This window comes from Coturnix japonica, chromosome Z (genome assembly GCF_001577835.2).
Source record: "Coturnix japonica isolate 7356 chromosome Z, Coturnix japonica 2.1, whole genome shotgun sequence".
NCBI lineage: Eukaryota > Metazoa > Chordata > Aves > Galliformes > Phasianidae > Coturnix > Coturnix japonica.
Window position 1 is genome coordinate 675573 of NC_029547.1, and position 26371 is coordinate 701943.

Here is a 26371-nt window from a genome sequence, read left to right on the forward strand (position 1 = left end):
AGCCTCACCAGGCTCCACTTGCAATATTATTAAGAAAATGCCTTTATAGTGCTCAAACACTGATGTGTTCAAACAGCTCCAAACCTTCCCCTAGCACTCTGTAGTAGGATAGTAGTGTGGATTAGGCCTTGTTGTTGCTACTGTGCTCTTAAAATTCCAAATAAAAACCTATTTATTGAGCTTTTTATTGTAGAGCAACATGACTTTTACAACACCCACACGAGTGTTGGATACACTGAACTTTCTCTAAGAGGAAGAAAAAAAAAAGAAAGAAAGAAAAATAAGACATAATGTAGATGTATTCCTACAGTTCACTGTTGGATTATGTGAGTTTGAGCTGCAGGAGTTATTCTGAAAAGCTCCCCTGCTACAAACGGTATGTAGTTTTCTATTACTACATGGTTTATAAGAGATGGAGGGGGAAACATACTGTCTTTTCTAACAGCGTCTTCCATTCAGTATCTGCATCAAGTGGGTAAGTATTCAGGGCACAACATTAGAAATGAAACAGCTGCCTTCCAAAACTGCATCCCCTGGAGGCTTGGGGTCAAACAGTTTGTGAAGCTGATGTGTGCATTAAGGCTGAGATTACATATCAAAGAGCTGCAATGATACAGCCCTCTCAGAAATTACTGGACACAAATCCTGCAATTGAAACTTGCTGCCTTTGAACACTTGTGAGCATTGGGAAGGAACTGTCAGAAGTCTCTAGGTTCAATTTCAAAAGGAACTGAAGCAGCTGATTTCCACTGGGTGATTAAGGTACCAAGTGTACCACACATCTGTAGCAAAAAAGATCAACTGACATGCCTAGTGCTTTGCAGGCATGGATCTACACTCTGAAATCCACTTGGTGTTACTGAAAATGTTTCCTTTTAAGCTTGGCTGCTTTCAATCTGCTCAAAACTGGTGAAATTATCAGTATCTATAGGGGGACATATCACAGAACCACAGAACCACAGAACCACAGAACCACAGAATGGCCTGGGTTGAAACAGACCTCAAGGATGATGAAGCTCCAACCCCCCTGCACAGGCAGGGCTACCAACCTCCACATTTAATATCAGCCCAGGCTGCCCTGGGCCCCATCCAACCCAGCCTTGAAAACCTGCAGACACATATCTCTACAACCTCAGTGCCTGCATGACGTTCATGGGATGAATTATTTTTTAAGAAGACACATTTAGTAGAAGCTTTGTGACTCTCCATTCTTGCATGTTTCATCAATGTTTGTGCAACAAAAGTTAGATCATAAAGCACTAGTGCTCCAGCATAAACTGCAGTAGTGTAGATCATAAAGCACTAGTGCTCCAGTGTAAACTGTCTTATTGTCCTATGAAGAGCAAAACATCTTGAAATTGCAATCAGAATGCAGTTTCATTTGACTCGCTTACCAAGCAGTATTTTGGTTTCTTTATGTAAAAGGAAACAGGCAGAATCTGGTTCAGATTAGAAGACTGCATGTGAAAACATCTAGATCTTTTTCCCATTCAACTCAATGAGCAATTAAGCCTAAAGCCCAGTGAGAATATTGTTTACCCTACTGACAGCTTCACTGCTTGTAATTTTGCACACATCCAGATGATGCACGTTGGTAACACATGGTAAAGCCATAGTTCTACCAGCTCAGTCTTTCTTTTGCCATTCAAGTCAATGGGTGTGAATAAACCAGCTGTCACCCCAGCCTGATTTCATGGTTTAGATCTTTGTATGAAGTTGAGATTAGATTCTCAGCTTTCATTCTTTCTCAAACAATTTTTTCCAATGCTCTGTGATACAGGATACATGGATATATTTGTATGTCCTGTAGCAGCAGGAGTGCGAAGGGTGCCTAATTAACAGTCTACAAAGGACAGCAATTATTAACAGCCTCTTTTTTCCCCCACTGATCTGACATGGAAATATAGAGACAGGCAGACAGTCTATCAAGCACCATTTCCCACCTATTTCTGACATGCACACTGGAGTTTGCTTGTTGTTGTTGTTAGACAACCTAAACTGTTCATACTGTTACCCAGAAGCGTCAGTAAGGAATTGCTGGGAGGAAATTGCATGAAGAAGATACTCCTGACACAGGCTTCCTACTTGCCAAGCAAACAAACAAAAAAAGAGATGGCAAAGATTCAGTTCTCACTTAGGTATGCCTTAGAGCAGTGACCTGTGAGAACAATAAGAGAAGAGCAAAGTTATAAATTTAAGTTGGCTTTGACCAGAGGTAATTGTTATCTACTTTATGCAATGTATAATTATCTCAGTGTAACTGCATGTGTCACTGCACTCAAGGCCAATAACTCAAGAGGACGACAACTCCAGATGCTTACATCTAAACTGCAGTCCGAGATGTTTCTTTTCCTAGTACCAATTAATCCGCAACAGTTTGTTTCCCACTGGACACCCACTGCTTATCAATACAAAGTAGAACATAGTCCAGAATTTCTTTTATCTTCCTCAGCATTGACTTTCCTTACACTCCAAACCTACATTCAGGTGTTGGGCTCCTCACACCACCTGTTATGTAGTAGGGATAAGAAGTCTACCATGTTTTTACTGTCTCTATTCTAGGTATCTGCCAAATCTGGAGACACACTACCTTTTGCTGTTATGCTGGATAAATGGTATTACAATAAATCAAAAATCTTTAGCAGTCACATACTGTCCTAAGACACCTTGCACACTCCTTTAAATACAACTCCACACTACATAGAAAAGCCATTTGACTTACTTTTTCTATATGTTGCAAGATACTGAAATAACCTCCATCTGCAATGGCTTGTTTCACATCATAGCTGTTTGGCAACGCGCGGACTCTGAGCCTCTGTCTTACAGTAGGATTGGTACATGTGCAAAAGTACTTTGCCACAGGGATAACTGTAGAGTCAAGGAAGCTTTCTTGGGAAGCATGGAATGCTATGGAGAATCACACATATTGCTGAATTTTAAGCTGATGACATCACATTGTGAGAACCTTAAAATCCTAGTTACCTTCTTGTGGGGGAGAAGACACAAATGTCCAATCATGAATAGCTTTTTCTTGTACTGATTTACATGTAAGTGGGAAAAAACATTATGATTAAAATAGTAATGTAGTTGTACTACAACATGCAAAGAGAGAAAACAACACTTAGAAAGCAGTCTGAACAATACTGTGCAAAATTTTTTACTAAGTGGCATCTTAAACACTTTGCTGTTACGTTACAGCTGAACCACAGGTTCACATGCACACACAAACAGAAGAGAAGATGTTCTCCGGAGACTCGTGGTGCATTCAATGGCCGAGACTCAAAATATACAGATACCAGTGCATAGAACAGTTGTAAAATAATCCAGGCAGGTGGCTGAGTTTACCTTCAAAATCTTGCTCTTGTGTTAAATCTCCGGTATCTACATGACAGAATCATCTCCTTTCTCCGTTGCTGGCATCAGCATTGGATGATTTCATAACAATATCCCCAAATATTATTCTCTTGTAAGAACATTGGTGCCTACCACTATTTTATATCCCCAAGAGGAGTTTTCACATGCTGGGACAGTGCTACTCAGTGCTCTGAAGATGTGAAGTCTCTAGGTTCTCTTGCTTTCTTGCATACTGTCTTCTTAATAGCTGGTGAGTTTGGTAGAGTTTTGCTTTTCATGGATGTTGGTTTCCTCTGTTTTTGATGAGTGGATCGGAGAGATTTCAGACCCAGCATCTCGCAGTACTTATTGCACTGGTGGAGGGCTCTGAACTGCTCAATGAAGGAAATGGAGCAGTTGCCTTTAAAACCTTTGTACCTGTAGCAAAAAAGAAAAAAACGAAGTCAAATTGGATTTCAAGACTCATTGGCAGCACAGGGGAGGCAGAGTATGACTGCTGACACATAAGCAATTTGAAAATATTAAGTAAGTCTCTTCCAATCATATTGCTTTGAGAGGCACTAACACAGATATTCAAACTGAGCCATTATGATGTGAAGAAAACTGTGTAATGAGCAGTGGTGGAAGAGGGAGGGTTTCACCTTGGCTCTGCAGCCTCCAAACAGCTCCAGCTCCTATGGCAGATCATAGAAAAACCAGAGAGGTGAAACCAAAGGTTTGCATCAGAGATTTCCCAGCTGTTTGCTGTTTGTCAGTCACTGCTTCCACACAAACCTCCTTGTGTGCTTCCAGACTGCATCATTTGTTCTGCACAGGCACAACGACTGCAGCTCTGTCACAGTTTGGCAGGACTTGTAAGCTTAATACGAACCATTCATGCTGTTATAGCCTGTGGTACATGTAACAGGGAGAAGGTCTGTGCTAGCGAATGGCTTCTAAATTCCACAGGCTGTATTGCCCTCATGTTTTCTGTTCAATAACAGCAACCTACTGACCATCCCCAAAAAATTCAATCTGCAGTTTTGTACAAATTGTTCTCATAATTCACTGACTAGGTGGCTGATGAATTAAATGTGGACAGGATTCCATCTTCCAAATCTAATCAAAACTAAATCCTCCATGAAACAGAAGGGTGAGTGCTGAATTTATTCTCAGGCTTGAACTCCCCAGTGCCTGTCACCGCCGTGTTGAATCAAGCCAAACCTATCAATATCTTAAAGCCAGATTTTCAGATCCACATCTGGAAAACAGCACTGGTGTTAATCAACACAACACAGGTTATTGCGCTCCTGATTCCTTCATCTCTGCATTTACTGTCCTTGGATAAATACATGGGCACCTGTGCACAGCTGCTAAGCCAGCTTGCAGCTTGCATTTAAAAACCAGTCACTGTGTTGTACCGTCTTTGTTTACATTTGCCAAAGAACACACCAAATATTTTACTGAAAGGACAGATTTCCTGACTCTAGTGCACCCCAGTGGCTGCATTAAAATTACTCTCCAGGCTTTCCTGCTTTCAGATACGCTTTGCCTCCTATTGACAGAAGCTGTACTGCATCTAATTCACTGCATTAGATAAATTGTACTTCCAGCTGTTTTGTTTTCCAGTTACAGTTAAAACAGCCACAGGAAAAATAAAAGAATTACTCTGAAGGGTGTTAAACGTTGAAAACATCACTATCTCCACAGCCTGTACATGAAAGAGGGGAAAGACATGACACATAAATGCCCATTTAGAAATCAAATTTGGAAGAAGAGCCTAGATTAAATAAATAAATAAATAAATAAATAAATAAATAGAGCAATGTGTAATGCTGAACATAGGCACAGAATTTTAGTATATACTGTTTATTATGCTTGGTTTGCAAGAAAATCTGGGGGAAAAACAGTGGCCACAAACTGTTGATGATAGTTGCTTTTGCAAAATCATCAGTACCAGTCTGTACCATGACATCAGGTTGTTTATCATCTTGATTCTTATGCAAGCACAGGGGCAGAAAAGGGAATGATTTTTTCCCAGTTTATTTTTCCCCTGTATCACAAGTTCAATGTTGGAGTGAAATCAGACTTGTATTTAATTTCCTTTCCAACCAGAAACAATATGGATTCACTAAGGATCACATTTCCCAAGAATATCTGTGTTTTGCATGGATGTAATTGGTACAGGCTTAGAGAGCTGGAGACAGAGGGCCTAACTGTCCTCAGTGAGTTCATTACCTCTGCCAAGAATCTGCAGAGGCAATAACAGCTAAAATCAGCTTTGTGTCCTCTCTAACAGTTCAGTTAAAAGCACAACTGGACAATACAATAAATTATAGTTCATAGAATTATAAAATAATTGAATCACAGAATGGCTTGAGTTAGAAAGGAACTCAAAGACCATTCAGTTCCATGCACCAGCCAATGATACCATCTAATAGTTAAGTATGTTCTCCACAACATACAGCATATATGATCTCCACAGGCATGGATACACACTACCAAAGGCAGCAATAACTTGTAGTTATGCATTCTCTGTATTTGTTTGTTTTCCACACTCAAGCTTGCTGAAAAAAAATATCAAGTGGCAGGTTATTATTGCTGCCCTTTCCAGGAAGAAGTATTAAAGAAAAATGCAGGACCTGAAATTATTAATTTCCTGGCAATATATTTAACTAAATGTCAAACAAATTGATAATCAGAATACATATTCCTTTATGCATGTCCAACGTGATCCCTATGGCAGCTTGCACTGTATACTTATTTTCTCACTTTGCCTTCATCTTCCCTAGTCCAATATGCATTGGTATAGGAGTAGTTGCTCATACTGAGCCAGATGACATCACTGAAGGCCTTCCCATACATTTCCTGATTCCAGAAAGTACTGTTGCCTGAATAAAACTTTTATGATCTTTGTTTTACAACAAGATGATGCAACTTCATTTCATCTGCTATTTCAAATGATTCCATTTTGGTTCCACAGCTAAAAGAGTGAAACAGTGTAAATGTTTTGAAAGGATTTTCCCAGCATATCTTGTGGTCAATTTTTAAATAATTTAAATGATGTTGTGAGGGGTTTTTTTTACTGTAACATTTCTTCTGTCAATTCCTCAAGGGAAAATATGAATTTAAAAGCACTGGCAGTTACCCAGAAAGTGCCAGGAAACAGAATGGTGGCAACACACACACAACGGAGCCAACTGGCTGAGCTTGGGGAAGAATAATATATTGTCATCAGAAGGAATGTGCTTACAGAAATTCATACTGGAATAAGTATATTTTTCTAATGAAAAAAAATCGTAGCCACCATCAGTAAAGGCTTGAATCAATGAATATATCATAATGGATTCAAAATGATAACACAAAGAAAACCACTAGGTGATACATGAAATCTCTGGATGTCACTACATCATGGAAAAAATAACATATTTTCAAGTGAAAGGTAGGTCTCTGAATAGGAAAAACAGCAACCAGAGTGTTTTTCTATACTCTTTATCTCAATTTCTTCCAAGAGAGAGATCTGGGGAACTTGTAAACTTTGGGAGGCAGGCAAACTTGGGGCTAGCCTTGGTGTTCTTGTTGTGATGTTCTTGTGTGTTCTTGGTGTTCTTTTTCTCTTAAAAATGAGGAAGACAGTGGTGATAATTCTTCCCCCACAGTGATCAGTGTTGCTGTGCTTTGCCTGCCATTTCAAGCAGTTGAGCAGTAGAAGAGGACAACAGTAGAACCAGGGCTGTTTGGTTGCCTTTTGCCCCCTCACTCACTTTGCCTTTCCAGCATACGGCTGATCTGAAAAACTACTTTCACTGCCTATTTCTATCAGTGGCACCGTCTGTGATATAATCAGAAGCAGAAAAATATTAGAACATTGAAAGCCTGTATCTTTATACTGGTGCTCATTTTTTCCCAAAAGGTCTGAAGCCATTGCAAAAATAGTCTCAGATGGGCCTCTTTAAGTGTTATGAAAAGATCTCTTGTTACAGCTCAGTACTGCTACCTTTGAGAGAGAAGGGCAAGAGATACCATCGAATCTCTAAACGCACTTCCTCTTTTCATCAGATAAGCAGTATGTACAAAGCCAAACAGACACCTTCCCTCTACCCATGCAGCTGACAAGAATACAGGCTCAATAAAAGTTAATGTCACTGCCTAGAATGGAGTCAGTGATTATTCAGTGATCATTCTGAGTCCCTTGCAAATCAGGATATTCTGTTCTGTTCAGCTAAAAGCAGAAACACTAACTTGAAGAGTTCCAAACTGAGAAAAGAACCTTTTCTAAAAGCTTCTTTTGGAAATGTGTATTCTAAAGAGCTGGCAGTTTTGTTAGCTGCAAGTGGGATTTTGGCTGAGTTCCTTCATCCAGTCCCAGCACCATTCCTTTAAATTCCTTGCAAAAAAAGAGCAATACAAACTTTGACCCTGCTGCTCAGGGCATCTCCTTCCCTAGAACCTCCAGTCCTCTCCTTTTCCAGTGAAAGAGTTAAAGGGAAGAAGAACCACTTGAGCTACACGCAGGAGGATCTAGTAGTAGGATGAGATACGTTTAAGAATTTGTATTTGCATTGGCTGGGAGAGGTGCTAGTGATTGCAAGCCCAGCTGGAGCTCTGGCTCTGAGAGCATACTGGATTCAGAGCTATATCCTCTGTGGTCAGAAGCCCTGGACAGCACTAACACCAGGCCTTCCATCATACCCCAGACTGGAGACAGCGTTGGCCCTGCTTTATACAGCCCTATCTCTCTCCAGCTAATGTGTCAAGTAGTCTCTTTGTATGTCACCTGAAAGGCACTGTGAATAAGACTATTTTACGGGAGACATAAAGCAAAGCCCAAGCTGATCTACAGTGTAGATCCATCCCTTTGGAATAAAACAACTGTGTTTTCCTGAGAGAAGGATTCCTATAAGTTTGAACAAAGAGGGGTTAAAAGCATCAGATGAGGACTGCTTTATTCCAAAGTTAAAGCAAGGATAAATTCCACTGCACTTTCTTGCAAAATATTCATAGTGAGAAGAGTTTGGTGCATAAGGCAAAACCATGCTTGTTGAGAAGGAATTTTTCACTCACCCTTTGGCCAATGTTGCTATGCCAACGTCAGTTAGTTTCATTCCTACACCTACAAGACATCAAGGAAACAGACAGCTTGTGTTAGATTAAAATTTCTAGGAATATTTTCAGATTCAAGAAAGCCATATATAGAAGCCTTCAATATTCTTTACTGAGTCTATGTTTTTCATTTTAAACATTTGTCACCCTTTTCTTTTTTTTTTCTTTTTTTTTTTTTTTTTTTTTTTTAACACTTTGAAGTACAATGATTAAAAATAGGACTCTTATGCTCTGTATCACTAGGTATTTCTAAATGTCAGACTCATTACAGTAATTTACAGACAGCAAGGTGGTAAAAGAGAGCAAAACAACGTTTCCTGTGCTGGACAGTCACTGGCAGAGGGGATGCATTTTCATGACTGTTCTTTGAGAAATACCCAAAATCTTTCCTCATGCAGATGCCATGAGGTGGATATGTTTATTTTTGGGTTTGTGGTCTTGGTGCTTTGCAAGCTTGTGCCACAATGTTTATCAGTAAGAATATCTCAACTGCTCAACCTGGTCAGGCTGCCTTGTTTTCAGCTGTGGAGAGAGCCAAAATCCCTTTATCCCTCATTTTTTTTCCCTCAATAAGTCCCTTTCTTGACTTTTTATAGGTTGAATCCAGTTCTGTAGTGTGCATTTTTACTATGTGGGAAAATGATGGGTTTTGTTGTAGAATACTCCTAGAAATCTCTATTGCTATGCCTGAAAAAATGCAGCCAAATACAGGAAGGACAAGATGGCCAGAGAGCAGGGTTGTTTCTCTTCAGCAGCTGCAGGTATGCTGTCCTTTGTTGCAATAACCCTGCAAAAGATTCAGATTCATTCATCTCTGCTGTTTTGCTTCCCTCAGACTACAATTTTGTATTCCCTTTTAGTTATTTGAGGAGTCTTCTTGTTTAGATATTCCTGATTTTCCTGCCTTCTCACAGTAAATGGTATGGGAAAAGGTTTAAGTTTCCACCTTTCTTTGTTGTCCTTCAGCAAGGGCCTGCCTTTGTCTGTTCCAAATACATATGTACACATTGTGTTGCATACAGTCTCAGGACAAGGGCTGCTAAGTGTTTGTGCACAGCATATTTCTTCTCCATTCTTTTTTTCTGAAAGAGTCTGTTTTTTCAAGCCTAGTCAGGACCTGAGTGAGGTGCAGACAGTAAGAATTTAAATATAGGAAAAAGTGCACTAAAAGGATGTTATTAAAACCCAAAATGCCTTTAGGCATTTCATTAACATCTGGGAAATGGCATCATAAACCAAATGACTCACGTTGAGTGTTCTGATTCACTGAAAGGATATGTGGAAGGACAATTCCCTAATAAGGGTGTTGGAGTTGTTTTTTCCTTTTCCAAACTGTTATTTACAGGAATATAGGTTAAAATTTCCTTTCTCTGCTGATTTGATAAATGTCACAGTGGTGCATGATATATGTCTGCTGCTGCTACCACAGTAGGGAATTCATGCATGTGATTTCTCTGTCCTCTAGGGTGACACACACACAGTAAGTACAGTGCACTCAAAAGAAGCCAGAAAATAAAATATTCTAGCTCTCGCTCTTGTGTCTCTTATTTCTGACCTGCAAGAGATACTTTATGAAAAGAACACATATATGAACTGTCTGAAAAATTTGTATTACTCCTCCATTTGCTTTGCCAAAGGCTCTTGCAATGAGTAAATCTCAGTTCCTCTATGATACTGAAAAAGATCTCAGTAAAAACATGCCCAATGACCCCATTTACTGTTTTTTCTATTAGGCACTACAATAGTTGAAATTCAAGTTTTAAGAACAATTCTGTGTATTAATTTGTTTTTAAATTTGAGTGATGGTTCCATGAAATTAATCTTGTAGTTTTTGTTATGTGGTTGTATTGCTGCAGTGCCTCTGAGCTCACACACAGCACTATCTTTTTACAGTGGCAGCTATTACACAAATATATCCACTGAAAATTCAAGGTATGAGACTTTGTCATTTGCATAACAGATTCAGACCTGAGCAACTGCTTCCAGCCTGTTGCTACTAAATGATTCAAATAGCAACATGACAAGGGAGAGGAAATTAACAGAGTGGCAGACAACTTCTCCAGTAAGGCACAAATTAGGATAATGGGGGTAGTGGGAGGTTACAGTACTTAAGATTTTTTCATAATCCCTTTCTGTAGGTGATTTAAGAGTATAAGAGATCCCTTTATGGGAGACAGAGCAAAAACATGCATATACAACTCCAGGAAGCCTGGTCCAGAGTTGCCAAACAAACGGACTCAAGCTGGACATACACTCTAAATAGCAAAAAACAGATTTGTCAAGTGTGCACAAGATGAACCAAATGAATACTGCTTCTTCAAACAACCCATGTAAGGTGTCCCTGTGGTGTAGTCCTAAGTCTCCCAGCCAAAACCAGTGTCCACACCTACATGTAGAGATGCCCTGATTATATCACCAGTTATAGGCCAGGATACTATACCCGTCTGGAGAAGACTTTGCCCCTTACATGGTTACAGAAGGAGACACAGCATGCCAGGATTAACATCACTCAGAAGCTGGTTCCTGGAAGTGCAGCATCTATGTAGTTTGACTACAAATACAATCATTTTATTGCCCTGCTCAGATAACTCACCTTGAAGGTCAGTGACAAGCAAGTTCCCATTGGTTTTCTCATACACCCAGTGCTGGAAGGTGCAACACTTCTGGCCAGCCTCTGAGTCCCTCCTCAGGAAATTGATCTCCTTCCCATCCTTGACGGAGTATTTCACAAATTCCCCAATCAACTCCTCCTCCACTGTTGCATAGGGGATGTTATTAGCAGGGCGATGAACAAGAAAAATAGGAATGATCCTGAAATCGAGGGATAAAAAATAATAAAATACACTGTGTTCAGTCAGTGAAAGAGAAAGATTTAAACAAATTAGCCAGTGATCACAGAAAGCAAAGGAACAGCTACCAAGACAGAAGAGATCTCAATAAGATTCAGACCTAAACTGGATAGATAAGGATTTGAAGGGTGGACTATTCAGTGGATGAAGAACTGATTGAATGGTCAGAGACAGAGAGCTGTGGTCACTAGCTCTGTGTCCAGGCAGAAGGAGTGATGAGCGATGTTCCCCAGGGCCCATCTTAAGACTGGTATTTTAAAACATCTTTATCAATAACATAAATAGGGAGATCAAGTGTATCCCTAGCAAATTTGCTGATGACACCAAGCTGAGTGGTGCAGTTGATTCTGTAAAAGGAAGGGATGGCATCTACAGGGACCTGGACGGGCTTGAGAAGTGAGTACACAAGAACAAAAGAAGGTTCAACAAGGCCAAGTGCAAGACCGGAGCAATCCACATATATCTGTGCAGAGCAGGAGAACAACTCACCAAGATCAGCCCTGTGGAGAAGGACTTTGGGGATCTGGTGAGCAAGAAGCTGGAGATGAGCCAGCCGTCTGCACTTGCAGCCTAGAAGGTCAACTGTATCCTGGGCTGCATCAAAAGAGAGGAGGAGGAAGGCAGGAAAAATCACAGAATCACAGAATTGTAGGGGTTGGATGGGATCTCTAGAGATCACTGAGTCCGAGCCCCTGGCTCCCTGCAGCAGGCTGCACAGGTAGGTATCCAGACAGGTCTTGAACATCTCCAGAGAAGGAGACTCCACAACCTCCTTGGGCAGCCTGTGCCAGTGCTCCATCACCCTCACCTTGAAAAAGTTCTTTGCATATTGATGTGGAACTTCCTATGCTCCAGTTTAAGGCTGCTTTCCCTTGTCCTGTCCCCACAGACTAGAGAAGAGGTTGATCATGTCCCTTTGACTCCTACACTTAAGATACTTGCAAACAAAAGGAGGAGACATTCATGTCAGACCTTAGGAAGAAAAATTCTTCACTCAGAGAGCAGTGAGCACTGTCACTGATGCCCAGAAAAGCATGGATACTCCAACCCTGGAGGGACTAAAGACCAAGCTGGAGGGGAGCCCTGGGCATACTGATTTGGTAGGGGGCAATCAGACCACAGGTGGACCTGTGGCGGGGTCTTTAGGGTCCTTTCCAATCCAGGAAATCTTGTGATTCCATGTCAGCAGAACTCTTACTATCTGGAAAGTAGCTCCTTCACAGACAGTCTGCTTTTGTTGGTGCTGGGATAAGGTGGTATTAGGCAGAGTTCTGATACTGCAGTTCAAATCTCCAAGACTGAAATCTTAGAAGTAAGCAAAAAAATCACATCTGTGTACATTAGAGTGGAATAAAATATTGCTTTAAGATACATTTTGGAAAGCAATTCAGCTGAAGTTTGTCACAAAACATTACCATGTTTTTCAGCTAGTTCACAAGAGCTCCTGACACTGACTCAGAACAAACGGGGGAAATGACTGTCACTAGTCTTACAAAAACAGGTTTCCAGTTACTTGCTTTATTACAAACAACCTTATCTCATAGAGAAACATTTCCAGAGGGGTGGTATAGTTACTTCCAGACATACTTCTACTAGGTGGTGAAAATGTCAGGGTTACGAATGCATAAAGGTGCTCTATGTACTCTGAGAGTAGATCTAAAAGAATCAGTCATGGGTCATAGAACCATATATAAACAGAGTACTCTGTGCAAGTTTCCTAGTCCACAGTCAAGTACAGAAGGTTCTGAGTAGGCTCATATTACTGAACTCTGAAGGGAAAAGAAACAGGTCCAGGGATAATAGAAGTGTTAGTAGAACTCCACTGTAAAGTAACCTTAAGACCACATAATCTCTCTTTCTGTCCTGCCCCTTTACAAGTGTCTAGATGCCATTCCACTGATTATTATAGGGCAGAGCTTTCTCTGTTCTTCTCTCACTTTTCTATTATAGTTAAATGTGCACAAATAGGTTAAAGCTTTTACTGTAAAGACAACTCTGGAGAATGAAGATGACTTTTGCTCTCTTTTCCTTATAAAATACACCTTTAAATACAATTTTGCTTTGACAAGGGTTGGCTAGAAAAGGAAGATCAAGCCTTGACATTTTGAAAAGAACAGAAAAGCAAAACAGCTATGTGCACATTACCTCCTTTCTCTTCAGCTGATGTCTTCTAGCCAATTATTTAGAATAAAACAATCAGATAAGAACCTTTCATGTGCCTACTGTTTGCACCAGGCTTCTAGGCTTTATAGAGTACAAGCTCACTCTCTCATATTAAAACTATATCCCATATCTACAGAAATTTCTTGAACAGAAATTCTATAAAGAACAACTTATTTTTCAAAAAGGAGGCTAATTAGCACAAATGTTTTCCTTGAAAGATTTCACCGCTCTCTCCACTGCTTTTTCTAACGTTGAAAAGGTTGCTTTGAGGAACCTTTCTAGAGGTCACTTTTTAGGTAGAGCTAAAATGATTTATTTAGAGAAACCTTTGTATCTGTATAGAAGCAGTTGCAGTGACAATGTATTTGTCCAAACTTTACTGCATCATTACAAAGAAAAAAACCCCAACCCTGTGAAACACCATTTTGACAATATAGCTTCCTTTATAATCCTTACATAACAGCTTCATTTTTTGTTCTCTGGTCTGCTGTCTTTTTTCCTGACCCAACCCTCTGCCACTTCACCACACTGACAGTTTAACCTAAGAGCTACAAAGAAAATAATGCAACCCAGTTGAGCACGTGCACTGCACATGAAGTACTCAGATGGAATCGGTCCAGCCTTCCTGTTCCCTTCTGGTGCAGCATAAAACGGCTGCCACTGTGGATGATGTGCACATAAATTCTCCTAATTAGTAAAGAGGGGAAGATGTGGTGCGGTACTAAACCACACACTATATTCAATTAGCAAGGCTTAGCTTTTCGCAGTTTGAGTCAGGGCTTTAAAATTCTTTTTGTCTTGTCTGTGGACAGGACCCTCAGGCCAATCAACTTGAATTTTTTTATGGATGCTGCTGAGCACACAGCTCTAATTTTTTTTTATTTTTATTTTTATTTTTTTCAGTAGATGAGCGCACGTGAGAAAATCTTGTATCATCTCACAGGAGATGGAGATTTAGCCTGCTGTCAAGCATGTAGAAGCAAGGCAGATGGAATTTCAACCATCCATTGCAAACTCAACCCTACGTAGTAGCTTGAGACTGGAACAGTAAATCCTTCAGATAAGATCTATTGCCAAATCTTCAAGGTGTCATCTCCCAGCCTCAGCAGCAGAGATAAGTATGTACTGAGCTGTTAGACTGATGTACACATATTGGGGAAATTAATTCCTGATATGAAAGAAACTATTCCCTTTCTTCTTTAGAAATCACAGCAGACAGTGTCAGCTGTCCTGGTTTCAGCTAGGACAGAGCTGATTATTTCTCATAGTGTCTGGTATGATGCTACATTTTGGCTTTAGAAGGAAAATGCTGTTGATAACACACTGATATTTTAGATTGTCTGAGCAGGGTTGCACAGAGATGAGGACCTTTCAGCTTCTCATACAGGCCTCATAGTGAGGGACTGGGGGGACACAGGAAGCTGGGAGGAGACAGAATCAGACCTAAATTGGACAGAGGGATTCCAAACCATATGATATAATGTGAAAAAAAACCACAAGCATAAAACTGAAGGAAGTTTGGGAGGGGGTCAGCTGCTGCTTGAAGACTGTGAGGGCATTGGTTGATGGGTGGTGAACAATTGTTTTGAACACCACTTATTTTGTACATAAATATATACGTACACACATATAATTATTCCATCTTAGTAATTTACAAGTTCTACCTTTTTTTTTTTTCCCCGATTTACTCTCCCCATTATCAGTGGGAGTAAGCAAATGGCTGTGAGGCACTCAGCTGCTGCTTGGTTAAACCATAAAATCTATTTATATGTGTATGTATGGTACTCACTCTGGTACTTCTCCAAAGCCTTCCAAAGGTTCAGCTTCAGCTGCATATATCTTCGCATACTCTCTTGCAGTATTCTGGACATAGCATTCCTAAGGAATATTGTGCAAAACATGTAACAGGTCAGCTGTTTAAATATTTCCAGTCAGCTTTTCTCCACGATTTTCACTTGCAAAGGGCTGAGAAACCTTACCTGCAGTGCTAGCTTGTAGTTCCTTTGAACTAGATCATCCTTGCTCTTGGTCCCATATGTGATAGCATTGTGCACTTTGAGAACACAAGGGTGTCCAGGACTGAAAACTGGCACGAGGCCTTGCATCACTTTACTTCGGAAGGCTTTCCGGTGCATGCCTTCACCAAAGTGAAGCTCTTCTGTAGCTAATATTCCATGCAGGTTCCCACCAAAATAGCTGTCACAGATGAAATCTTCTCTAAACATGAGCTGCATGAATTCAATTTCTTCGACACCTGAAACACAAAGCCAATTTGTTCTGTATGTCTTTCTGCAGACACAGGCAAAGGGTTGGACATGGGAGGATGAATGCTTTTCTCCATAGAGGTTTAAAGCGTAGGGTCTATGGAAACAGTGGCCCCACTTGCATTATTATAGGCCTGGTTTCCCCTTCCTTTAAAAAGCAGTTCTGCTACATGAGAAGTCCTGTCTTTATTTTAACAAGGAACTAGATGTTATTCTTCTTACTCTTCAAGAAAAAAAAATAAAAAAACAAACAAAAAAAGAAAACACAGACAATTGGCTGAAAGAGCTTCTTTACTAGTACAGTATGTTCAGGAATGATAAACCAATTTACAATGCACTGCCTATTTTTAGTTGCAGCACAGCAAGACATATGCCGAGTGCGATTAAACACAGGATAACATATGGGGAAAGCATTCCAAATCATAATGCCTGTCTGTTTCTTGGAGTAAAGTTACACAGCAGGTGCCTTGCAAAGACCATGTGTTCAAATACGGTTTTTCTGCCAAAACAGCTTTCTGTACACTGTGTGCATCTCTGTCTCCATGCACTCAGTGTTGTGTCCCATCATGCAATGCTGTTTAACTGATTACTAAATGTGAAGTGCTAGTGCCTCACGTTAGTGATGAGTTACACAGACAGTGAAGTACAATTGAATAGCCCATGGTGGTGTGCACTCTGCACAAACCATTGTATCCTATATGAAGGTATTTAATCAACAAAACTCCCATGAGTTGAAGTGGAATTTATTCTTGATAATAAAACAAAGTTGAGTACAAAAAAAAAAAAAGGAAAGATATCTAGCAAAAACCTGGCCTTCCCATAGTTTACTGTGGGTTAACTCTTAAAATGTCTCTGGTAGTCTGTCTGCAGACCTGTGAAATCTTTAGAGGTGTTTTGGTCGTTGCATTTCAGCCTGAAAATTTAAAGGGATCATATACTACAGCTGAAGCCCAGAGCTACACATCTCTATGATCTAAAGAAACTAAAAATCCAACCGCAGATCTGAATTCTGAGTATTCATCGGATACACCATAAACATTCACCTGTACAGTATCATGCATAGACTTACCAATTTACACATTGCCTGCACTTTCCTCAGCAGAATTCAAGCCCAAGTTGAATTCATATGTATTCACATAATAACCCAAAATAATAAGACCTCACTGGATGAAGCCATTAGAAGTCTGGTCTCACCCCATGCCTAACTCTGCTTTGAACAGAAGAGGACCCCCTGGGGTTCCTTCCAACCTGAATTATGATACAATCCTATAAGTAGATGAGAGGTAAAAACCAGAATTACAACACAGAGCAAATTAGGTGACTCAGCTGAAACTGATTACACTCCTGCACTCCAGCTATTTGCTAACCAACTACAGGTCACTATAACTATCTTAGCAAGGCTATCCATTTCCTTATTCAGAGGGTTCTCAGTCTGAAATGTTGCTTAGGCCTCACTCTGTATCTTGAGCCAAATTCACTAAGACAATGCAGCTTCTAAGTAACACCATAACTTCTTAGATAACATTAGGCAGTTCAGTTCAACTGAATGGTAAAAAGATTTGAGAACAGTTTGTACCTCAAAATCAAGAGCCTACACAACTTGGATGAAAATGCTGCTAATTATTTTGGTTATATTTTTTTCATTCTTTCTTCTATCTGGAAACAAGAAGGAACAAATAATTAAGCACATGATTTACCAGATGTGTATACTGACCTTCAAAGCTCTGAAAATTTGAAAGATGTTCCAAGACTGCAAGGAAACAAAGAAAGAGATTTTCAAAAAATATGAATGGAAACTGCCACTGTCATTATTACTAAATGAATGAAGAACTGGCACTTACCTTCAGAAGTCAAATTAAACTCTGCAGTCACCCTTCCGTATACGTTACTCAAGCAGCAATAATACATTCCTTGGTCTTTGTTACTCGCTTTAGCTATTGCCAAAGAGACGGGAGAGTCATCCTGGGCACTGGAACAGAATATGTTCATTTTTCATGTGAATATTTCTAACAGTTATTTCCCTGGAATTTCTGTCTTCACTGTAAAGACTTATTCAAAACAGGTGCAAGTAGATTAAATATTTTACTTCACTCTCTTAGAAGCATCCATTCAGTGCTTCACAACAGATTTTCCTACTACATCCTGAGATAAACATAGCTCAGCTGAGTCTGCATACAAAGAATTAAATCACACCAAAAGGCATTCTAGTATCCCATCCATTTTGTGACGCATCCATAACGTATAATGGTGTTAGAAAAAAATATAAAGGACATTTTACTGTTGATACCTATAGTATTTGGAAAACTCAGCATGGGAATATTTGGAAACACTTGGTGGTGGCAGGGAGCAATGTCTGATGTGACTGGAAGCAATAGGCGTTGTGCTGACTAAAATCCAAGCCTGATCTTGGCTTTGTACAAGTCAGCAAGGTTTTGGTTTAACTGACTACATGATTAAGTTTCGGTATACACATTGATATAACTTGTGCAGAAATGAGTATTAAAACTTGCTGACTGAATTCAAGCTGAGTTAGTTAAGAAAAGGTTTATTTACGTATTTATTACTCTGCTGCACTTTGGAGCCAATGTGCTTAACGATTCTTTATTTTCTTGTTCTCAGATGGCGTCAGTTTTAGAAATACTTAGTCTTCTTTCCCTGTGTTTACAGATTTTCCACAATTTTCCCAATAACACTGATTTTTTGCTTTGTGTTCTCTCTTCTCCTGTGCCCCTCCTCACCCCACCTGTGTAATTCCTCACTCAGTATTTCCCACCCTTTTTTTGCCTTGAGTATTGTTAATTTTGATTTTTTGAAACATAAACGGATCTTGAGAGCTATGTTTTACAAAAAAAAACTTACTGCACAGTGGAAAAAAATCACTTATTTTATAAAAATGTGGTTTTAGGATACGCTGGAAACGATCCTGATAAAGGCCTTAAGAGACTTTTATTTTCCACCCTTCTCACTGCACTGCCTCCAGTCACTTGGTGTCAAGTTAACTGGCTGGGTTGATGGAAGAGATCATTTTCCTGAAATACAACTCCGTCTTTTAGTCCAATCAGCTTCAAGCTCCATTTGATACAGAATATGAAGTTCAAAGGAGTGATCACTTCAAGCTCTACACTGCATGTTAGTTGTTTCAGCAATTCATTTCCAACACACAAGGACAGCCAGCCTGCCACATTAACCAGGAGTGTTTATATCGCTTGGCCTGGGTGCTGAGACTGAAACTTCATATGATCTTTTACTGCACTTGAAAGTTCGATGAGACTGGTTATGAATGAGCTGAGAGGAATTACGAGTGATGGAATGCAAACTAGAACAAATTAATGCACTGTGTGAAGGTATGCTTTTTCATGACTCCGTTTAATGCATTTTTTTCACCACTCACACTGATGCTGTTGACGTACTTAAAGAGTGAACCACTGGCAAATAGCGTATTTTCGCAGCAGCTATTCAGAAATGGTCAGCCTAACAGAAACATTCACTTACTTTCTCTGCAGCTGAGCGAGTAACTTGGAGTCTTTAGTCCATGTAATGGTGGAGTCTCCATGAATATCTCCAAACTGACAGCACAGCTTAATATTTCCAGAGCAGTCAGGAAACAGTTCCGCCTGGATTTTCTTCAGCAGCTTGGGAGCTTGAAACAGAAGAGTTGTAGTTTAGGATTGGAAGATCATGAGAGTGTTTTGGCACTTTAAGGGAACTCCAAAATGTTTTGCACACGCTAAGAACATGAATCTGACAATACTGGTAAAGAACCATGTTTTTTTTAAGATGCAGAAACTCAGGGCTTTGAAGTACAGAGGTTTTAAGGGATTGATTCAGTGCCCCCACAGCCAATGGAAATATTTTCAATGCAAAGCCGTTCTGAATTTATGGAATAAAACCAAGGGAAGTTCTATTCTGAAAGGGCAACGACATAAAATCACTTCTTACTCAGAAGACATTCTCACTGACTGAATGGCCAGTTTTATTGGTACAAGAAGAGACAACACCAGAGTCCAGCACACCGCAGGGTTACATTATTAGAATTCAGACTGGCTGAATACTTGTTACAGGTATATTTTCTAACCCATTCACAGTCTCTGACACAAACGACTCCAAGTCCCATGAGGTGCCCAGTCTGTTGCTCTAGTAATACACTTAATGCATGCTGCCAGGATTGGGTTTTATTGTAAGGTGCAGTGGTGGTCCCATTTCCTTTAAACACGGCTGCAGGGAGGAACCCACACTCAGTGCTCAGATATTAGCTCCACCAATAGCAAGGGCACTCGGCAATGGCAGTGGCCTTTATTTCCTTCTCCAAACAATTCATTTCCTGCCTCTAAAGCAAGTCCCTATTTTCCAGTCACAAGACTTGGTACTTTTACTAAAGACAGACTATTGTGCAGAGCAAATCAATGGCTTATTGAGGTTCCAGAAGGAGAACATCCTGCCCAGCTCAGGGAAGGCCCTGATGTCCCAGTTCTCTGCTCATACATATTGCTGGATACAGGACAGCTGTGGCAGCAGGAACCCAGGGCTCAGGGTGTAGGCTGGGGCCTGCATGATGTAGCCTGGGCAATGGTGCTGGTCACAAAGCCTGAGAGAGATGTGGAGAGTCCCCCTTTGCCTTGAGGAAAGAAGTTAAGAAATGGGTCCTGCCTATTTTTGTTATGAGAGGGAATGGACATACGCTTAGGGAGAGGTTTGGGGATCGTGACACATCCCTTCACTCAAGCGAGACATCCCTGCCAGACGTACGGGATGCAACATGCTGGGTGTCGTGTTTCCTGCCATGTTAATTCTGCTGCACGCTGAATGAGCTGGCATGACACTTCTCTCTCAGGAATCCCATGCCAGCAGCCTAACTTTCCCCCTCTAATGCCCAAGGAATGCTAAATCCGACCCAAGGGGTCAGGCACCTGGGATTCACTGCTATGTTTGCCTTGCAACCACTTAAGTCCTTAGGTCTAAGAACCTTGATGAATCAGGGCTGAAATGGCACAGAGAGTATGTGACAGCACTGGAAATAGAATGAAAGGCTCCAGTTTTCCTGCGCTAGCCACAAAGCAATTCCTCCTGGAGGTGGGAATAATACAGAAGAGAATGTCCTCACTGAATACTGCTCAGTTTAGCTCATCTCCCATAATCCCCTTTCAGTCATTTCTCATAGGTAAATATGCTTGCAAAGGACACGTCTGAATAAAGTTACTTTCTAAAGTCTGATCAGACTGCACTGTAATTAGAAGCTCTGAAAAGCATCACAGTTTTTTAGCTTACCTCAAGATACTGCTCAGGCTTACTCTGATCTTTAAAATTATTTCAGGATATGAACGTAAAAAGCAGCATTAAAAGGTGAAAGTAAAACCTTGATCCTTGCAAAGTATCCATAGAAACCACAAACACCTCATCTGTCTAGCTGTTACACTGCTGCTCCCATCTGCATTTCGTTTTATCCATTATCAGTCTCCTAGGAGCCCTGATAAGCAACCTTCTACTCATTTCAGTCCTGTGCTTTTGTTAAGGTCAGTTTCAAAATGCTAATTCCATCAGTGTCATTTTTGAGCAATAGCAGTGACAAGGAATGCAGAACCAGCCATCAGTCATCAGATAGGACTGCAAAACACGCTTATCAGTGGCACTCTACTAGTAACAATAATACTTCACTAGCATTAAAACCAGCTGGTAATCAAGATAGTGTAATCACACTGGGGAACCACCATGTAGGAGCATAACTGGGAATACTGCCCATAGGAACATAATGACGTGCTAGTCCTGGGCTAGCAGCTGCTATACTGTGCTGTTATATGCTACCACCATGCTATCCACCTCTAAAAACTGACTTGAGGTGACAAAGAAGTAGATAATTCAAGAAGGATAAAAAGTTGATAAATATATCTGCCAGGTGGGAAAAGGATTCTAGGGAGGTATCAGCTATGTGGCATAGGGATGCAAGTAGTTAAGTTATCACAATGAGAAATTAACACCTGTGGGGGAAGGACACATTTGATTGATGTGATTTTGACTGAGGAAGGCTTGCAGCGTGCTTAACCATTATTAACTTCCTACTGAAGTATGAAAGATGGGAAAGGACAGAAAAGAAAATCAGTTTTCTTTACCTTTGCTCTCCTTTGAAATTAGCTTCCTTTGCTCTTTTTTGTTTTCTTTATAGATGATGTTGGCCTCACTTTTAAGACAGCTAGGATCCTTGCTGACATTTCCCTTCTCTGCCAGTCGGGGCTTCTTTGATAGTGTTGCTGGAGGTAATTTCTTCTTTGCTCCAGTAGCTAGATTCCCACTCCTTGCTATGTGTTGCTTACATTTGATGGGCTCAGGTTCAGCAACAGCTGGTGAGGTCTGGCAGGGCTTCCATCTTTCTTGACTCTCTTGCCTTTTTGCATCAGCAGGGAATGGATCATAGGCGGTCAACGCTAAGGAGTGTAGCTGAGTACTACTGTAGGGTGGCTGCCTTTGACAACAGAGGTTGTCTCCTGAATCACCTGGTGGCAAACCAACTAAACCACCTACTGCAGCCTCTGATGTCATGACATCTCCATCTTTATGAAACGGAGTAGACTTAATTGAATAGTCAAAGTCAGTCAGCTTGCTGGAAGAGATCAAGTCAGGAGAGGACTGCTTAGTGATATTATTGCTTACCTGTCTTTGAGCCTTGGAGCTAATTAAAGTGTGCAAAGGAAACTTCATTTCAGTATCATCTGGGCTGTACTCAGTAGTTCTTTGAATCTCTTGTTTATTTTCACACAAGGTTGCTCTCTCCTTGTTTGCTTCAGGTACCTTATGGAACTCATCCTGCAACACTCTGCAGAAAGCTCTCGACTTACTCAATTTTTCACCTACTTTGACAACAATTTGTGTGCATTCTGCTTGTGTTTGACTTCCGGTGCCAGATGATCCCATTGCTGATATACTATCAATAGTGCCCTTTGGCTGGCTTGCAGGTATGAAGAATGGTGATGTTTCTCCTATGGTTACTTGCTGGGTATCCATTTGATTGCTGACATCTCTGTAATCATCATTTGCTATGCTGCTGTACTCATTTTGAAGCATTCTTGGCAGTGGGGTACTAACTGGTGCTGATGTTACATTGCCAGATGCATATGTACAACTATTGGAAGAATCGGGTTTTAACTCTTCATCAGACATAAAAGTTTTGCAGGGAAAAAATAGCTGTTGTTCTGACATGTTGGGAGGGGAAGCTGCAGGCTGACTCTCTGCATCTCTAACTCCAGAGCTGAGGGAAGTTTCACCCCCTCGTTCATCTCCTACGCAAATGCCTCTCTGTTCTTTTTCTGTTTTACTTGGTTCGTATTTAGGCACTTCTACACAAAAATCTGTTAATGAGGGATTCTCACAAGAGGGAGTGAGTACTATTTCTTGTTCTTGTAACTCTGTCATTTGGTATGTATTGTGAGGTAGATTCTGACAGGTTATGTTTTCAGGAGCATTAGTTAAATCGGGCAGTTTCATTACGTAACTGTACTTCTGTGCATCAGAAACAATTGGAACATCTTGACAGTCATAATTTTTCAAATGATGATTACTGCCAGAATTAGTGCCATTTTGTGCTCTCAAGTCTGAGTGATTTTGTTTCTCGTCTCCACAACTTTTATTTATGGTGTTAACAGAAGTGTGTCTTCCATGTGTAAACTGATGGGTATTTTCATCAGAGGAATTACTGGGGACAACAAATTGCCTTTCAGGGAAATATGTCAGATTATTTCTTGCTGGATAGCAGTCTTTAAAATGGCAGTCATCTTCACCTGTGCTCTCAGTTATAGTCTTATTTACCAATGGTATGCTCTGTTCAGCATGGAGTAACTGTCTAGTTGTCCAATGTGACTTCTCTAACACATAAGCTGAATTTTCATTGTCCCTTGTGAAATCACTACTCTGAGCACTTTTTAATACTTGAGGGGATTCCGCATCACGTGTTTGGAAAGCATTATTAACAGTAAGATTTCCTTCCCAAGAAACTGTCCTTCGAATGGATCCATTACTGCCAGTTATTGTTTGATTTGGCTTCTGCTCCAAGCACACCTCTGCATTTAAGACATCTTTTGAAGTACAAACAGGTAGTGTTTCTGCTTTATTTCCACTGCTAGAACTTAGACACGTACCACCTGCTTCTGTAAGAAAAATGTTTCCTCTGGATACACTATGATATGCTTCATCTGTTTTCAGTAGGATATTAGAAACACTGCAGTCTTCTTTCTCTGTTCTTTCTCCAGTAGGTGGTTGTGTAATAAGTTCCTGCTGTTCTATCACATTTTGAGGCAAAGGATGATCAGAGCAGGTCTCCTGCAAGAAGTTCATTTCTGTGACTCTGGTGTCTGTCGGCCTCATTTCCAAACTTGTGATTCCACAGTTTTTAAATGGGATTTGACAGTCTGAGTCATCTTCATGAAGAAGTTTCCACAGTTTGTCATGCACTGCAGCTAAATTGGCATCTCCTTTGCACCCAGGTTCTCCAGATTCCAGAACTGACTGGGGATTAGCTTCAAACAGAGATGCACCACATGATACACTGCAGAGAGTATCTGTGTCATTGCTGTCATGTGAGTCAAAATCACACCTTTGCCCTCTCTCCCTTGGCTCATCACACAGCTTTGCAGAAGAGAGGACAGCGCATAAACATTCTTGTTTATCAGGAACAGAGCCTGTGTCCCATAAGGGAAAAGGTGAAGTGTCATTCTTAGGTTTCTTGTCATTACTACTAATATCTGTTTCTTGTTTCCAGAAGCCTTTTTGGTGACAACTTTCTCCCTTATCACAAGGAGCATCGTGTTGGAAATAGGTCTGTAAATTTGCATTTTTTGTTTGTAATGTCTTCTCAGTATGGAGTGCTTCTGAAGCTGAATGGATGACTCCTACACTCTCACAAGTCATGGAGTTGCCTTCCTTTTCTGTTTCAGGCTCCATACATTGTCTATCACAGTTCTGGGCACAGACTTTAAGACTGTCACTTTGATTCTACAAAAAAAGAAAAAGAAAAATGGAAAAGAAAAAGAAACATGATGGAATTAAAAATTAGAATTGCTGCTTGACACAGACCCAAACTAGAGCTCTGATTTGCAATAAGCCTAATGAGCTTCTTGTTGTTGTTATTTATGTTTTTATGCTTGTCAACACCTACAGTTTATGGATAGCTTGCCCCTCACCAGACCAGGGTGCCCAGGGCCCCATCCAGCCTGGCACTGAGCACCTCCTCTAGGGACAGGGCATCCGCACCTTCTCAGAGCAGCCTGTGCCAGAGTCCCAAAGCCTTCTTAAATCTCCCCTTTTTAGTCTGAATCTGTTACCTTTCATCCTATCACTCCATTCCCTGATAAAATCCCTCTCCATCTTCCCTACAGGCCCCTGACAAGTGCAGTAACTCTTACTCATCACTGGTTTGGGGCATAAATCCTCACCCCTTTGTATTCACTGCTTGCCATTAAACCTGTTCCTATCTGACAGCTGGTTACTGGCCTCCATGAAACCATTTGCTGGATTTCAACCTGATCCCCCTTGCGCTGATTCCTATCACAGCTGTACAGACACTCTTTCAATTTCCTTTTGTTCTTCTGACGGATAACCCAGTTCCTTCCTTCCTTTACTTATTCCCACCTGTTTCTGCTTGCGGCTCCCAGCACACACCCTCTCCTTCATGGCAGTGCTGGAGAACAACCCACAACTGCATTTCTGCACTCACTAAGCTCAGCAGTGTCCCTCAACAAAACACTCAGAACTGTGGTTCTCCATTGCACGTGGCAGTTCTAGGATATCTCACACAGCAGTAGATTGTTGCTAGTGCCACAGTGGACAGTTTCACTGGCCGATGCAATTCTTGCAGTTTTGGATGTCCTGGAATCTAACAAAATCCTCTTGTTTGCTGCCAGACTACTCAGTTACATGGATGATTTGTGGCAGTCCTCCTTCCCAACTTTGCTATAATGAAATTCAGAAATACCTAGAGGTGATGTAAATTTGCGTTAGGATGATCAAACTGAGTTGTAACTCAAGTTTTATGAGAACAAGCTGTTCTGACCTGAGAGAGAACAAAATAATGGGCAAAGAGAATCTCTGGCACGATGAAGAGAGGATCTAATCAGCAGGAAAAAAATACTCCATAAATATGCTAACACAACATATCGTTCTTCCTGAGCTAACAGTATAGGCAGTAAAAATTTTGCTTATGCCACAGAATCTCTCTGAACCTGCCAGTTTCAGCAGGACTTCAACCACAAGTCATATGAGGACCAGCTGAGGAACTGGGATTGCTTTGTCTGGAGAAGAGGAGGCTCAGGGCAGGCTTTGTTGCCCTCTCCAACTCCCTGAAAGGAGGTTGTTGTGAGATGAGTGTTGGCCTCTTCTCCCAGGTAATAGCAACAGGACGAGAGGAAAATGGCCTCTTGTTGCACTGAGAATATTAGGAAGAATTTCTTCTCAGAAAGAGAGGTCAGGCTCTGGAACATATTGCTTAGGGAGGTGGTGGAGTCAGCATCCCGGGAGATGTTTAAGGAAAGGATAGATGTAGCACTTAAAGATATGGTTTGGTGGGAAATATTGGAGATGGGTGGTTGGATTTTTATCCAATTATCTCTTCCAACCTTCATGATTCTATGAGTCTACAAAAATTACTGACATTCAATGAGCCAGAGGATGCAGGCTCTG

At 40.7% G+C, this 26371-nt stretch overlaps 1 protein-coding gene across 1 annotated transcript in view; it reads right to left on the reverse strand.

Annotated features, from left to right (window-relative positions):
* Positions 1–3141: 3141 nt before the first annotated feature.
* Positions 3142–26371, reverse strand: part of ALPK2 (alpha kinase 2) — a 37172-nt gene continuing 13942 nt past the window's right edge. Inside the window, exons 3-11 of the mRNA XM_015848180.2 lie at positions 21817–24688; positions 19205–19352; positions 17554–17681; positions 17427–17462; positions 15428–15702; positions 15238–15326; positions 11030–11247; positions 8398–8446; positions 3142–3771 (exon numbers count right to left, since the gene is read on the reverse strand). Coding sequence (XP_015703666.1) covers positions 3537–3771; positions 8398–8446; positions 11030–11247; positions 15238–15326; positions 15428–15702; positions 17427–17462; positions 17554–17681; positions 19205–19352; positions 21817–24688 — 4050 coding nt within the window. The 3' untranslated portion in view covers positions 3142–3536. The remainder of the gene's footprint in view (positions 3772–8397; positions 8447–11029; positions 11248–15237; positions 15327–15427; positions 15703–17426; positions 17463–17553; positions 17682–19204; positions 19353–21816; positions 24689–26371) is intronic.